Source organism: Leucoraja erinacea, chromosome 11 (genome assembly GCF_028641065.1).
Source record: "Leucoraja erinacea ecotype New England chromosome 11, Leri_hhj_1, whole genome shotgun sequence".
Taxonomy (NCBI): domain Eukaryota; kingdom Metazoa; phylum Chordata; class Chondrichthyes; order Rajiformes; family Rajidae; genus Leucoraja; species Leucoraja erinaceus.
The window spans coordinates 44,357,785-44,372,980 of NC_073387.1; the positions used below are offsets into that span (position 1 = coordinate 44,357,785).

Consider the following 15,196-nt stretch of genomic DNA (forward strand, 5'->3'; position numbering starts at 1 on the left):
ATAGACTTACCATATAGATAGATAGACTTAGATATTATAACAAATGTAAAGCACTTTGGCTAACGAGAGTTGTTTTTTTTTAAATGTGACTTGACTTGACTTACCAAATAGTGAAATGCTTGGATATAGTGGATGTGGAGAGGATGTTTCCACTAGTGAGAGAGATGTTTCCATGGTGGGAGGGTCTAGGACGAGAGATCCTAGCCTCAGAATTAAAGGACGTTACTTTAGAAAGATTAGGAGGAATATCTTTAGTTAGAGGGTGGTGAACCTGTGGAATTCTTTGCCACAGAAGGCTGTGGAGGCTAAGTCAATCGATATTTTTAAGGCAGAGATAGATTCTTGGTGAGTACGGATAGGGAGAAGGCAGGAGAATGAGGTTAGGAGGGAAAGATAGGTCAGCCATGATTGAATGGGGGGGGGGGTAGACATGATGGCCTAAAAATCTCCTATCACTTATGACACAAAAAGCTGGAGTAACAGCGGGGCAGGCAGCATTTTTGCAGAAATGCCCGCTGAGTAACTCTACCTTTTAGTGTCTGTCTTAGGTGTAAACCAGCATTTGCAGTTCCTTCCCACACAAGGTAGCTTATCCATATGGTTTCAAAGGCAATTGGGGATGGGTTACAAAATACTGGCTTTGCCAACGAAGCACCAAAAACAAATGTTTGCATGCGTGTATTTTGTTGCGTGTCTCCTTTTTGGGAGCCGATCTGCAACACCACGTGAGTAATCGGGAAGACTTCTAGGAACTGTTTTTGCCGAGGCTGCTGCCTGTCACCGAGCGTCATGTCCGCCCTTTATTTGTAAACGGAGTTGCACGTGGTTTGTTCTCACTATTCTGCAGCGGACGGAGGGAGCGCGACTTCTTACAGCGATTGCTGGTCCTCGTTGTGAAACAGCTCCCGTGGAACAGGGCGGCTTCAAACTTCTGGCAAAGTTTTATAGTTTGCAACAACAACAAAAAAATGTCTGCGAACTGCCATCAAGCCAAAAGCTGCCCGATCCCAACCAAAGTTCTGCTGAAGGATTTATCCCAACTGCCCGACCTGTACAGCAGTACTCCGGGCGGCACCTTGTTTTCCACCACCCCAGGAGGTAATGTAACCAATGGTGGGGGTCAACCCTTCCCTCCGTACTCGTGTCGTTATTTGTTGTAGCCGATTGAGTAAACGTTCAGCAAGGTGGTTTAACACCAGTGTTTGTGACGGGACTTAAATATTCTTGCTTAAAATTCATTGAAAGATAAATTTGCAGCAGAATGGACCCTTCCGTTTGCCAGATTCTAGTGCGGACCAATGCATTAAATTGGAAACCTGCAATATTTTTAAGATTGTAATTTCAGCAATGTTCCTCCTGTTGTTGTCAATACATGTCAGGTCTGGCTGCAGTAGTTGGCGCTCTCGCTCTCCTGCAACTGGCCCTGCTCCGAATCACGTGCAGCAGAAGTCAGAGCGACGTAAATATTTTTGAAAGACTCGTGGAACCTTGTTGATGTACAAGCCCTGCTCTGCCTTCCTCCTCGACGTGGAAATCAGCAGAAACTAACTGCCTAATCGAATGCAAATAGTTTTACTGTCACTCCAGCTTCTTAAATCGTGCTCCATCTCTGGGTAAATCCTGGATGGAATTAATCATTCGAAGATCATTGGTACACGGGACAATAAAAAAACCTTTGAGCCTTTGAAAAGATCAATTTCACCTCGCAATGACTAGAATAAAATGTTTTAAATTAGTCCTTGAAAAATGAGTAAAAATGGGTGGGATGACATGTTGCGATGAAGGTATCATTTCTTCACATCTGGACATTTGAGTTGATGAGAAGCTGGCAGATGAAGTTTAATGTGAAATATTGTGAGGATATTGACTCCTGTGAGAGGAATCTGCAGGCAGGTATGTGAATGTGGATAGATTTAATTCTTGTCAACATATTGCAAAGCATCAACAGGCAAGGGGGTCAGGAAGGTATTGCCATCATAGAATGTATTGCAAAAGGGGTTTGGTTTAAAAGTTGAGTATAGGGTGATTTCACCAGATGTCAAATGAGCGTAGATCCCCCCTCACGTGACCGAAAATTTTGCCAAGGCATTATTAACTTACTTTTGATGAAATTCAGCGAGCAAACGCGATAATTCCCGATATTTTGGATCTTTAAATCTCCACGGCAAATGTCGGCTCTTCACTTCCGCTGTTTTCCACCTTCAGTTCCCTCTTGTAATTACCTTACTTTCTATCTTTTTTTTTGCCTGAAAATTTAGGTCGCTGTGCTTCACGGTCACCCCGACTAGCACAGAAAATTTCAGCTCAAAAATCGGCCGTTTTCCATGTTTTTAACGGGTGGGAAAGTGCGTGTTTCCCCATTCACTAACATGTACCGAAGTGAGATATGTCCTTCAGTTAAAATTTTCGGTCACGTGAGGGGGGATCTACGCTCATTTGACATTTGGTGAAATCACCCTATTGCCACAGTTGTACAGGATACTGGTCTGGCCACACCTGAAGTGTATATAATTTTTCACCTCTTATACAATGCCCTCCATAATGTTTGGGACAAAGAACCATCATTTATTTATTTGCCCCTGTTCTTCACAATTTGAGATTTGTAATAGAAAAAAATCACATGTGGTTACAGTGCACATTGTCAGATTTTAGTAGAGGCCATTTTTATACATTTTGTGTTTATTCATATTCCCCCTCATTTCAGGGCACCATAATGTTTGGGACACAGTAATGTCATGCAAATGAAAGTAGTCATGTTTAGTATTTTGTTGCATATCCTTTGCATGCAATGACTTTTTGAAGTCTGCGATTCATGGACATCCATTTGCTGGGTGTCTTCTCTGGTGACGTTCTGCCAGGCCTGTATTGCAGTCTTATGCTTATTTTGGGGGCTGGTCCCCTTCAGTTTTTTCTTCAGCATATAAAAGGCATGCTCAGTTGTGTTCAGATTGGGTGATTGACTTGGCCACTCAAAAATTGACAATTTTTTAGCTTTGACAAACTCCTTTGTTGCTTTAGCAGTATGTTTGGGATCATTGTCTTGCTGTAGAATGAACCGCTGGCCAATGAGTTTTGAGGCATTTGTTTGAACTTGAGCAGATAGGATGTGTTTATACATTTAGGAATTCATTATGCTACTACCATCAGCAGTTATATCATCGATGAAGATAAGTGAGCCAGTACCTTCAGCAGCCATACATGCCCAGGCCATAACACCCCACCACCGTGTTTCACAGATGAAATGGTATGCTTTGGATCGTGGGCAGTTCCTTCTCTCCTTCACACTTTACTCTTGCCATCACACTGATATAAGTTAACCTTCATCTCATCTGTCCACAAGAACTTTTTCCAGAACTGTGGTTGCTCTTTTAAGTACTTCTTGGCAAACTAACCTGGCCATCCTGTTTTTGCAGCTAATCAGTGGTTTGCATCTTGCAGTGCAGCCTCTGTATTTCTGTTCATGAAGTCTTCTGCAGACAGTGGTCATTGACAAATCCACACCTGACTCCTGAAGTCTGTTTCTGATCTGTCCGACAGGTGTTTGGGGATTGTTTCTTTATTATAGAGAGAATTCTTCGGTCATCAGCTGTGGAGATCTTCCTTGGCCTGCCAGTCCCTTTACGATTAGTAAGCTCACCAGTGCTCTCTTCCTTCTTAATGATGCTCCAAACAGTTGATATTGGTAAGCCCAAGGTTTGGCTGATGTCTCTAACAGATTTATTCTTGTTTCTCAGTCTCATAATAGCTTCTTTGACTTTCATTGGCACAACTTTGGTCCTCATGTTGATAAACAGCAATAAAAGTTTCCAAAGGTGATGGAAAGACTGAAGGAAAGACTAGGTGCTGAGAGTTCTCTTATACCTGCATTAAGGAGCCAATTAAACACATGTGAGCAATTACAAACAACTGTGAAGCCATGTGTCCCAAATATTATGGTGCCCTGAAATGGGGAGACTATGTATAAACACTGCTGTAATTTCTACATGGTGAAACCAAAATGTATAAAAATACCCTTTAATAAAATCTGGCAATGTGCACTTTAACCACATGTGATTGTTTCTTATCCAGATCTCAAATTGCGGAGTACAGAGGTAAATAAATAAATGATGGGTCTTTGTCCCAAACAAAAGATATTATTATTATTATTATATGGAGGGAACTGTATATATTTTTTAAAAGAACACCCTGGCTTTGGAGGCTGTCGAAAAGATATGCAACATTCTAATTACTGGGATGAGAGCATTCTCCTGCAGTGAGCGATGAAAACAACTGGATAAACTTGGTCATCCATCTACAGCATTAGCATTAGTTTTTTTTCCTTTCATATGTCTGAATTGCTGAATATTTTTGGTGTTCCCTTTTGTTACAGGTATCACGCAATGACTGTGTTCTGTATTGGTTTTCTCCCTTTTCTGCCTCCATTCAGCCCCTGTTTACATCTTCACCAGACATTACCCATGATTTAACAAGCATTCACCTCCCCCTCGTAAAACAGCACCATTAGCATTTGTGTCACCTGCATTCTATTGCTCTCTGCCTAATCACAGACATTCTCATTGTTTACTCTATCCACCTCCTCCTCTGCAATCTTTTTTTGCTTGTTTTCTCAATTTCCTAGTTCTGACAACAGGTCATTAACCTGAAAATTTGCTGACTGCTAGGTTTGTTCAGCATTTTTTGCTGTTATTTTAAAAAGTGTTTAATACTATTATCTGGAGATGATGTGTAGTAAGAGTATAACTCAGAATAGCCACCCGCAAGATTGTGAAGATGTCAATAAGTAACTAATACTTTCTCCCACCTTTTGGGGATGTTTTATGGATCAGTGCTTCCAAGAGGAAAGTGAATAATATGTATTTTAACAATTTTACTTTTTAACTCCACTTCAAATCTCCAGTGTGTGGTTACTATCTCCCTACATTCTGTGTTAGTTATTTACAGCCTTAAAATTGTTGAATATTTTTGTATTGAATTCTGTATTTACTTTGTGTACTAGTCATGTCTCCACTATTTATTTCATTCCCCTTACATGTTTTTCCTCTACCTGCTAAATTTTTGTAAGGTGTCCTTGAGACTCTTGAAAGGCGCCCATAAATAAAATGTATTATTATTATTATTATTATAATGATATCTCAGAGAGTTTTTCTGATAGTACTGAATCCTATATTTAACAGGTGGTTGAATAAGAACATTAAAATCTAACAATTAACATCTTAGATTGCCATCCTATGGCGCATTTCAAGTTTAAATATTGATAAATAAATACAAAAGAATAAAGGGTGCCTGTTGTGGACCATGGTGATTCAATCATGTGAAGCTACATTCTCTGAAGTAGAAAGACAGAATTTCATTGTACTTAAGTACATGTGACAATAAAGTACCATTCAAGACATCTTTCCAGCAGTCCAGTCAAGATTATCATCAGACTTTCCTCTTTAAATTGGAGCACTGATATGATAACTGGCTGTATGCAGTGCAAGCTTTTTTTTTTATCTTCAACACCTGCAATCTAGAACCCTCGATTTTGATTTTAAGATGCAAATTAGGACTGATTCTTGGACTCGGGAAAAGTTAAGAGGCCTCTGTTAACAATACTGAAAGACTACATGGAGCATATTGGTAGCCCCTGAATTGAAAGATTCTGGGTTTAAGGAATGACCCAGAATTTGAGCACATATTCTCAACCAATATTTCAGTGCATTGCAGAGGAAGTTCTAACTTCCTGCCAGGAGTACTACTAACTATTGAATGAAAAATATAGCTCCGTGACACTTTCAAAAGTCCGCTTAATGTCCTGATAAAATGTCTATCAATCAGCCAACCTTAGAAACATTGGTTCGTTGCTTTTCACTTCTCTACTCTTTTGACGCAAGGCTAACCCAACACTCAATGGTTTGCCTCTTGGTTAATTGTCTTGTTAATTGCATAGAAACAGGCTCACCACGCTGACCATTGATCATCCATTCAGACAATTTCTATGTTACCCCACTTTCGCATCCACTCCCTACACTCTACGAGCATTTTCTATAGAAGCCAATGAACCTACAAACCTGCACATCTTTGGGATGTGGGAGGAAATCGGAGCCCCTGGAGAAAACTCACATGGTCACGGAGACAGCACCCAAGGTCAGGATTGAACCCGGGTCTCTGGCGCTGAGAGGCAGCAGCTCTACCAGCTGCACCACTGTGCTGCCCTTAATGAGAATTACATAAATGATGTTCATTGGCTGGCCCTAAATACACCAGATTTCATCCCTCTGGAGAGAACCTGGACCACCGTGAATCGTAAGAGCAGAGGCAAGGGAAGATGCAGCCAATTGCTGGACTTGCAGAAAATAGCAGAGCCCCTGCTGCAGTGGTGGCTGCAGAAACCAATGAGTGAATCCACAGGTGTGGCAAATACTTTTACCCTGCTGCTCAAAGAGCAACACAAAGAAATCACCAATTTTGGTTATTTCTTGATGATGATGTTTGATGATTATGGTTCACTATTGTCACATGTAATGAAATACAGTGCGGGACTCTTAAGCAGCAATTTACTGGCAGAACAATCTGCAGGTTGAAAATGTAATGTATAGTGTCTAGTGAACCAGGGAGAAAGAAATCGCTGCTTGTTATTTATGATTGCACACGAAGAATGACTATTGATTGGGTCACATTGGTTTCCACTCGGGGGAGAGTCACGAAGATGTGACATCACACATAATAAGGGGCTGGCACCTATCTGACCTCTCAGAGGATACTGCATCTATGCAATTCTCTGCCTCTAAGGGTGGTGGCGGCCAGATTAGTCAATGTGTTCGTGGAGATGGTTAAATACTTGAAATATCAAGGAATTGGGGGTTAGAGAGAACTAGCATGGAGGAATAGTTGAGGCCAGAGTAGACCAGTGGTGATCATATTGAATAGCAAGGCAGGCTTGTGGTGGCCCTCTAGGTCTTTTTATCTTCTGCTATTGCCATGGAGGAGTGGTAGCAAATTATAGTTTGGGTTATCAGGCATGCCTTAAAAAGTTAGCAAAAGCTTAATACTCATCTTATTTGTTGCTCAGGTACACGGATTGTGTATGGACGCAAATTTTTGATGGAATGCAGAAATTCTCCACTCGCTCGAACCCCTCCTTGTTACCTACCTCAGATCCCAGGCGTAACTCTGCCTCAACACTCAACTTTAACCAAAGTTGACGAACTTAAAGAACAAGAAACTGAATCGGAAAAAGTAACTCCAGGTAATGTGTCCTTCATTGTTGTAATATGGTGCCTCTTTCCCCTCTGCCTAAACATATTCAGATGTTTTGCTTGGTGTTTCTTGGGGAACATTAAACATGATTATTGGGAACTACTTCAAAAATTGGGGGGGGGAGAATGCTGGAATAACAGTGGCGATGGGACAAGGTCTGACAAGTGATGGGTGAACACAGGGGAAGGGTGTTCTTGATTGGGAAATGCTCCCTCAAAATACTAACAGAGGAGAGAGGGGAAGATATGGCTGCTGGTAGATATTATGGTGATGAATGTGAAGGCTGGTGCAATGACAATGTAAGGGACGGGAGGATTTTCTTTGCTCTGGCTTGGGCAATGGAGGACATCTGCACCCACCTCCACCTCTCTTCTAGCTTTCTCCTCAACACTACTCTCGGTCTGAAGATGGGTCTCAACCAAAAACATCGTCTGTCTATTCCCTCCATAAATTATGCCTGACTTGCTGAGCACCTCCGATATGAATATTATTACTTTCAGCTTTTTCTACAACGCTTTTCCATAAAGATTTTAAGTAAATCTCATATCCTGATCACAGTGAATCAGCCAGGATTTGCTGTTAACAAGACACTTGAATGGACCTCTCAGATGCTAGGGATGAATATCCTGATCTTCCAATCTACCATGTTGGGGCCTTGCACTTGCCTTGCACTTTTTTTGGAATCTGCATTTTTTCTGCAGCTGTGGCATTAAATTCTGCATTCTGTTTATTTTCTCTCCAGCCTAATGAAGTCATGTATGGTAGGAAATGACTGGATGGCACACAAATTAAAGTTTTTACTTTATCTTGGTTTACCTGACAATAATTAACCAATGGAAATTGGTAACGCACAAGAAACTGCAGTTGCTGGAATCTTGATCAAAACACAAAATGCTGGTGGAACTCAGTAGATCGGGCAGCATTTGGGGAGGGAATAGACAAGTGACATTTCGGGTCGGGACCCTTCCTCAGAAGATGCGAATTGGGGTTGCAAGTTATGGTTGTAGGAAACAAATATTCTAAAGAATATATATCAAACCAACCCTGCTGCAGACAGAGCAAAAGTCAACAAGCAAGTTGCATTGAAGCTTCTCAATGTCCCTTTACTCTTGCAGTTTGAAAAGGACTTTAAAAAAATGTCAGTTCTGTACAAAGTTTGGCTGCACTGTATTTGGAATTTGGAGGATGTGGTGAGTCTTAAAACTAAATAAAGGTGACAGATTGAGTTCTTGCTGCTCCAACTCTAAAACTTGTTTTTCTTTGTTTATGTGCCCAAACATGTACTTCTATTGTTGCCAATCTTGAAAAAAATCTCAGATGTGGCTTATTTTAATAATACAGTACATTAAGTCATTTGTAGGTTTTACATTCATGACTGTCACATGTATCGAATGATTTCATACGACCTGGAAACTTGTTTTGAAGTACTTGATTCAGTCATGAGGAAAGGTTAAAGTCTGTAAGTTGATATTTATAGTGGGTGTGTGAACTCCTGTAAACACTTCATTGGTTCTCATTGTACCTGTAGCAAAGTTAAACGTTAACAAATTGCGACTACCAATCAGAATACTGTTGCTACTTTGGCTTTGCTACTATTGATCACTGTTTCAATGGAAAGTTTTACAAGAAGGAAAAGTCTTTGTTTTGTTTGAGAACTTTATTTTTTATATACCTTTATTTTTTATATACCTATTTCAATAATAATGAACACCTTTCCAGAAATTATAGAGCACAATGTTTTGCAGAAAAGACTATTACTTTTTTTCCAGTGTTTTTTTTAAATGCTGTTGCATGCTGACCTCTGAAGCAAAGGTTAGGCCAACATAGAACTCAGCCACAAAGATTGCAGTCTTCAGACTGAATCCATGATACGCTAACTAGCACTGGAAGCACAACAATGTGTTGACCTCGCTAAGATCTTGAGGAAGATGGGTGGGTGAGGGGGGGGTGGGCGTGAAGAAATTTGGCAGCTTTTTTTCCACTCCTGGTTGCTGTTCTGTGACCTCAGGAAGTACAAAATACCATATGAGCTCTGTACAGTCAAATAACTTGCTGACATTCACTTTGAAAAAACAAACCACAGGAAGAAGTACCAGTAGGTGTTCAATTTAAATGGGGCTACATCAATAGGAACACCAAGTGGCAGGTGCCAATGAAAACAAAGTACATTTTAAGTTGTTATATAATCATTTTTATTAAGTGTGGTTACCACAATTCGGTAATTTTGAGTGGTGAAAACCATAACTTACACTAAATTGTCCTTAAAAAGTTTGTATTTTGTATCATCAATAGGTGAAATTTTGGTTACTGTGCAGTTTTTATATAGTAAATGTTACTTACAAAATAATTAAATTTTGTAAACATATTCTAAGAACATGTTTGTGTTTTTAGGTCTGGTAGATTTAATTCCCGATATCTAACAGATGAAATGCATGCTGTTGACAGCTGCTATTTTATCTGTGGACACTAGTTACAGTGCATCTGTTTATCGAAGAAAATGTGTTGTTTAAAATGCTGGGGTGATTTCTATTGGCAGCGAGCTGGAATCAGCTGCCCGAGCATTGCCTGAAATAGAATGTTGTATCCAGCAGGCAACATATAGGACTTTACTCACACAAGCCAATGTGTATTGCAGCGTTTGAATTTCCAAGGTTAATGGTGGCATAAAGCTTTATTTTACTAGATTAGTAATCCAGAAAACAGGTCTAATGATCTAGAGAAATGAGTTCAAAATCCACAGCAGCAGCTGGTGAATTTAAGTGAAATAAATATGCAATTTAAAAAGTCAGTATGTGTAGGAAGGAACAGCAGATGCTGTTTTAAACTGAAGATAGACACAAAAAGCTGGAGTAACTCGGCGGGACAGGCAGTATCTCTGGAGAGAAGGAATGGGTGATGTTTCGGGTTGAGACCCTTCCTCAGACGATAATGAAACAATTTTATGGTTGTAAAACTCACCTGGGTCCCTAATATACATTCCGTGAGGAAATCTGTTGTTCTTGCCTGAATGTGACTCCAGATCGACCACAATGTAATCCATTTTTAGTAGTTGCTTAGAATGGCCCAGGTATGCAACTCAGTTGTATCAAATTGATAGTGGAAATGGATACCTCCATCAATATAATAGTATTAGTAGGGATTATACATTTTATGGAGACCATGACCATTTTTGCACTGAGAATACCCACCAATGTGCTTGGCATTGTACATTGGCACCAAATCTGGCCATCCAATAAACATTTTTTAGAGGTACAGTATGGAAACAGTCCCTTTGGCCCACCGAATCCGCGCCGACCCGCGATCAGCCTATACACCAGCACTATCCAACACACTAGAGACAATTTACACATGCCACTAAGCGAGTTAGGTGTTCTGACTGCTTATGCCCAGATCATAGGTCACTCGCGATATACATTCTCAGCAGCTGTGCTGTGCGTGTATACAGACCTGCGTTTCATCCGTAGTCAGGATCGAACTGGGGTCTTCGGCGCTGCAAGCTCTGTTGAATTGCTACTGGACCGTCCCCATCTCCTCCCGAGTGTCCCATCCCTGCCCAAGGGCAGCCGGAGATGTCCAGGGTGACCTTGGACTGACGGGACACTGGCCCGGAGCAGTGGCAGCCCAGGCTTACAGCCAGCGCGGAGAAGAAGCGCTAACTCCAGCTCAACTCTGCCTGTCCGGCTGGGTTAAGCGACAGCCTGGGACTGGCGGGACAGCGGCCCGGAGCAGTGGAGTTAGCGCTTCTTCTCCACGCTGGCTGTAAGCCTGGGCCGTCACTGCTCCAGGCCGGTGTCCCTTCAGTCCAGGGTCACCCCGGACATCTCCGGCCGCCACCAGACCGGTACGCTCGGGAGGGGACAAAGACAGTCCAGTAGCAATTCAACAGCGCTTGCAGCGCTGGAGATCCCGGTTCGATTCTGACTACGAATGAAATGCAGGTCTGTATTCATGCACCAGCATAGCTGCCGAGAATGTTTATCGCGAGTGACCTTTGACAAATCCCATGATTTCTTGTGCTTTTCGGAATACCAAACTCTTTTTAACAAACAAACCTGTACATCTTTGGAGTGTGGGAGGAAACTGGAGCACATGGGGTAAGAGAGAGAACATAGAAACTCCATACAGACAGCACCTGCAGTCGTGAATTAACCTGGTCTCTGATGCAATAAGGGAGCAACTCTCTTGCTGCCAGTCTATCTACCTGCAGCAGGGGAACTGCAGTTCCACACCCTAGATCCTCGACTAACACGCATCATACTGCCCTCAATCCTGATTTGGTGGGAATCAATTTATTGAATACAGGAGTTGGAATGTCATTAAACAACTGTTCGTAAGGTTACATTTGGAGTACTATGTATTGTTCTGATAGCCCTTCTATAGGGAGAATACCATTAAAGTGGAAAAGGTGCAATAAATATCGAGGATCTTCCTGGATCTGGAAGGTTTGAGTTAGAAGGATACGCTGGGCAAGACCTTTGAGGATAATAAAATCATGAGTTGAGCATAGATAAGGTGAAGAGCCACAGTCTTCTCCAGGGTGGGGAAGTCTAAAACTAGGGGTCATAAGTTTAATGTATAAGGGGAAAGATGTAAAAGTCACTTTGACATGTAATATGGATAGGAATGGTCTGGGAGGGATTATCGGCAAGCCAAGTGGCACTACCTTGGTTAGGAAACTTGGTCAGCGTGGACAAGATGGGCTGAAGGACCTGTTCACATATAGCTCTATGATAGCTCGAGATAAAGACAACTAAGCTAAGCACTCCACACGTGCAGACAAGATTGAGACTTCACAGTCCTGCCACATCCACTTGTGCACGATGGTGGACAGTTGATCAACTAATGGAATGAAATGGTTCCAAGACCATCTTCTCTTCATCAGTAGAACATACCACATAAGTGCAAAAGACAAAGCTTGAAATGCTAAATGCATAATACATCTTACACCCCAGTTAATTCATTGGTGTCTACATAATGTCAAGATGCTGCTGAGCACCCTGCAAATGCAAAGGCTAAATGTTGGAATGAATTAAATCAGAAGTCATAGGAGCAGAAGTAGGCCATTCGGGACATTGTCTGCTCTTTTCCTCTCTCAATTACCATTTTCCTGCCTGCTCCCCATAAACTTTGCCCTTACTAATCAAGCACCTATCAATCTCTGCTTTAAAAATACTCAATGACTTGGCCTCCACATCCATCTGTGTCAATAAATTCCACAGATTCACCACCCTATGGCTAAATTCCTCCTCGTCTCCATTCTAAAAGTATGTCCTTTTATTCTAAGGCCCTCTGGTCATGGACTCTCCCTCTACTGGACTATCCACATCCATTCTGGTTATAGTACTGAAAATTGGGCTTAAGAACTAGTCATCTCCGGCCAGACTGTTCCAATGCAACTAAGTACAGTACTGGCATCAACTTGACATGGTGATAAATTGCCTGATTCCAATCTCTCTGCACGATAAAATAGAGAACAAGAATGGGTAAACACCACTCTGGATAATTACTACCTTATCAGTCCAGCCTTATAATCATCAATAAAGAGAAGAAAGGTATCAAGGAGAGTGCTAACAATCAGTTCTCATTCACCTGCTAAATGATGCGCACTTTGGGTTGCATCAGAACCATGCAGCTCATTATAGCTTAATTTGCAAAACGCTGAATCCTGAATGCAGGCAATCACTACTGAGATCAAAGCAGGATTTGACTGAGCTTGGTGCTTCAGTTGGAAACAAGCGAAAATGCACCAGATGGGACTGTAGTGATTGATGAAGGAAGCTCACCACTGGGGTAATTAGGGTTGGCAATACATTTCTATCTTGCCCAAAATGCATACATCCCAGAACGAATAACCATGTTAGTCGACTGGTTACAAAGTTACAGATAGAATCTTCAATATTTAAACTGAAGAGCAGTATTTAAAATGCTATATAAAGACCATGAAGTTAGCTTTCTCTTCAAACTAATATTTAAAAGTTGCAACCCAAAAGCTTGAGTCTGAAGAAGAGATCCGACTCAAAACTTAATCTATTCCTTTTCTCCAGAGATGCTGCCTGACTGGCTGAGTCACTCCAACATTTTGATTCTATATTCGGTATAAACCAGCACCTGCAGTTCCTTCCTCCACAATCCAAAAGTATGATTTCTTTTGAAGGTGAAGTATGCAGAATAACGCAGAATCCTGAATGCAAGATACTATCTGTGATTTGAAATGTTTCAATTATTCATGTAATGGTGTAAGTGCAAAAATAATATTGTATTCACTTTGTGTTGTTTTTAATTTCTAGTTGATGATGCTCAGTTTGAGATGGATATTTAAACCAACCTGGAAGAAGATTTGATCCCTTGACAGAAGCACACGTGTTTATTGAGGAGCAATGTACCATCTCAAAAACTGATGAGGCTAATAACTTCAGCAGTGGAAATGTAATCATTGTAACTTGTAATTTTGGGGAAGTTGGGAAGGGCAGACTTCTAGGGTGCTTTGTTTTAATTTTGGTGCTGCTTTTCTGTAAGAAGTTGTATCATTTTTTTAATTTTAAGTTTACTACTTTAGTCCAGACATGATGGCTTTCTTGGTCCTCAATTCCAATTTTGAAAGTTTTTAATTAGCCATAAAGGAGTCAGTGGTCCAGATGCATTTGCAGCAGCAAGATTGATCACGAGCTCTGACTAGCACATCGAGTGGAAACTACTCCATATTTTCCTTAAGTGCTAGTAAAAAATATACCTCGATGGGCATAATGATGCAAGGGAAAGGCATTCAATGGGCAACTCACTGATCTCACTGATAATGGCGTGGGATTTGTTTTGGTGGTAATTGAAGTGCTGAATTCTACAGAAATGCTGCAATTTTGCAATCTTGTATCTGAGATTCTGATTATATTTATGGTGCGAAATAAAGACAAAGTTCTTATATTTACATAGCAACTTTCATGACCTCAGTACTTTCCAAGGTCCTTTAGGAATAATGATGTACTTTTAAAAATCCACTGTTGTAACTTAAGACATTTATATTTAATAAACTTGGCTCCAACTTAACTGTCACACAGCCGGACCCCAGCACCATGGGTTTTAGGGCTGAATTGCCGTGGAGTCCAAACTAACCTACGCATACGACAGTGATGGTTAATGGGACAGAGGTGCAATAATTGCAGTCAAGTGGTTTTTGATACGATAATTCCAGTACATTACAAAAATCCCAAGAAAATGTGGAGTGTTATGGTTAACGACAAACGTTTCATACGTATTATTTGCTCTTTTTACTTGCATTATTCTGGAGTCTTCACATTGGTGCAATTGTCAGGACAACCAAGGCCTAAATCGCCATCGAGAAACACGCCCGATTACTGGATCTGCTGTTGACAGTTGATTCCATGCAATAAGTCAATAGACCCGTCAAAGGAAAAGTCCTCTTGTGACTTAATCATTGTCACTTTCAAGTTGTAACTGGTTGGGGAAAGGAGGACTTTTTAGGCATCACAATTGGTACAGAAGAGATTAGTTTAACCTGACATCATGTTTGGTATGGACATTGTGGGCCAAAGGGCATGGCTCCTGTACTGCACTGTTCAATGTTCTATTCTGTTAGGGCCACAGATGATTTTAAAGTTAGCAGATGATATGAAATTCTGGAAATATGGTAAACAATGAGAAGAGTATAAGCTGATTTCTTTGCTTTAAATATGTTTGAGGAGGAATTTTGTGGCAATCTGCCAGATTGTTGCAGTCACGATGTTGTTTTGCTTTGCTTTCGAAGTTGGGGATATCTTGACATGAGTGTTCAGCTATTTTCAAAAGACTTGCACAGCTGTTTGTGTAGGATCAGGGAGATTCTGACAAGCACTGGACTTTCATGATGAAAGATCCTGGGCATTGTCGGTCTGGTTTGAGTGCATACTCTGTGCAGGTGTTAAATGCAGGATCTATCATGAGAATGTAGATTTGGCAGAAAACG

At 41.0% G+C, this 15,196-nt stretch overlaps 1 protein-coding gene across 1 annotated transcript; it reads left to right on the forward strand.

Annotated features, from left to right (window-relative positions):
* Window positions 1–800: 800 nt before the first annotated feature.
* Window positions 801–14,163, forward strand: LOC129701735 (eukaryotic translation initiation factor 4E-binding protein 3-like). The gene is made up of 3 exons (XM_055643128.1): window positions 801–1,098; window positions 7,052–7,228; window positions 13,527–14,163. The coding sequence occupies exons 1-3, from the start codon at window positions 969–971 to the stop codon at window positions 13,556–13,558; spliced, it is 339 nt and encodes a 112-aa protein (XP_055499103.1). The 5' UTR covers window positions 801–968; the 3' UTR covers window positions 13,559–14,163.
* Window positions 14,164–15,196: the final 1,033 nt, after the last annotated feature.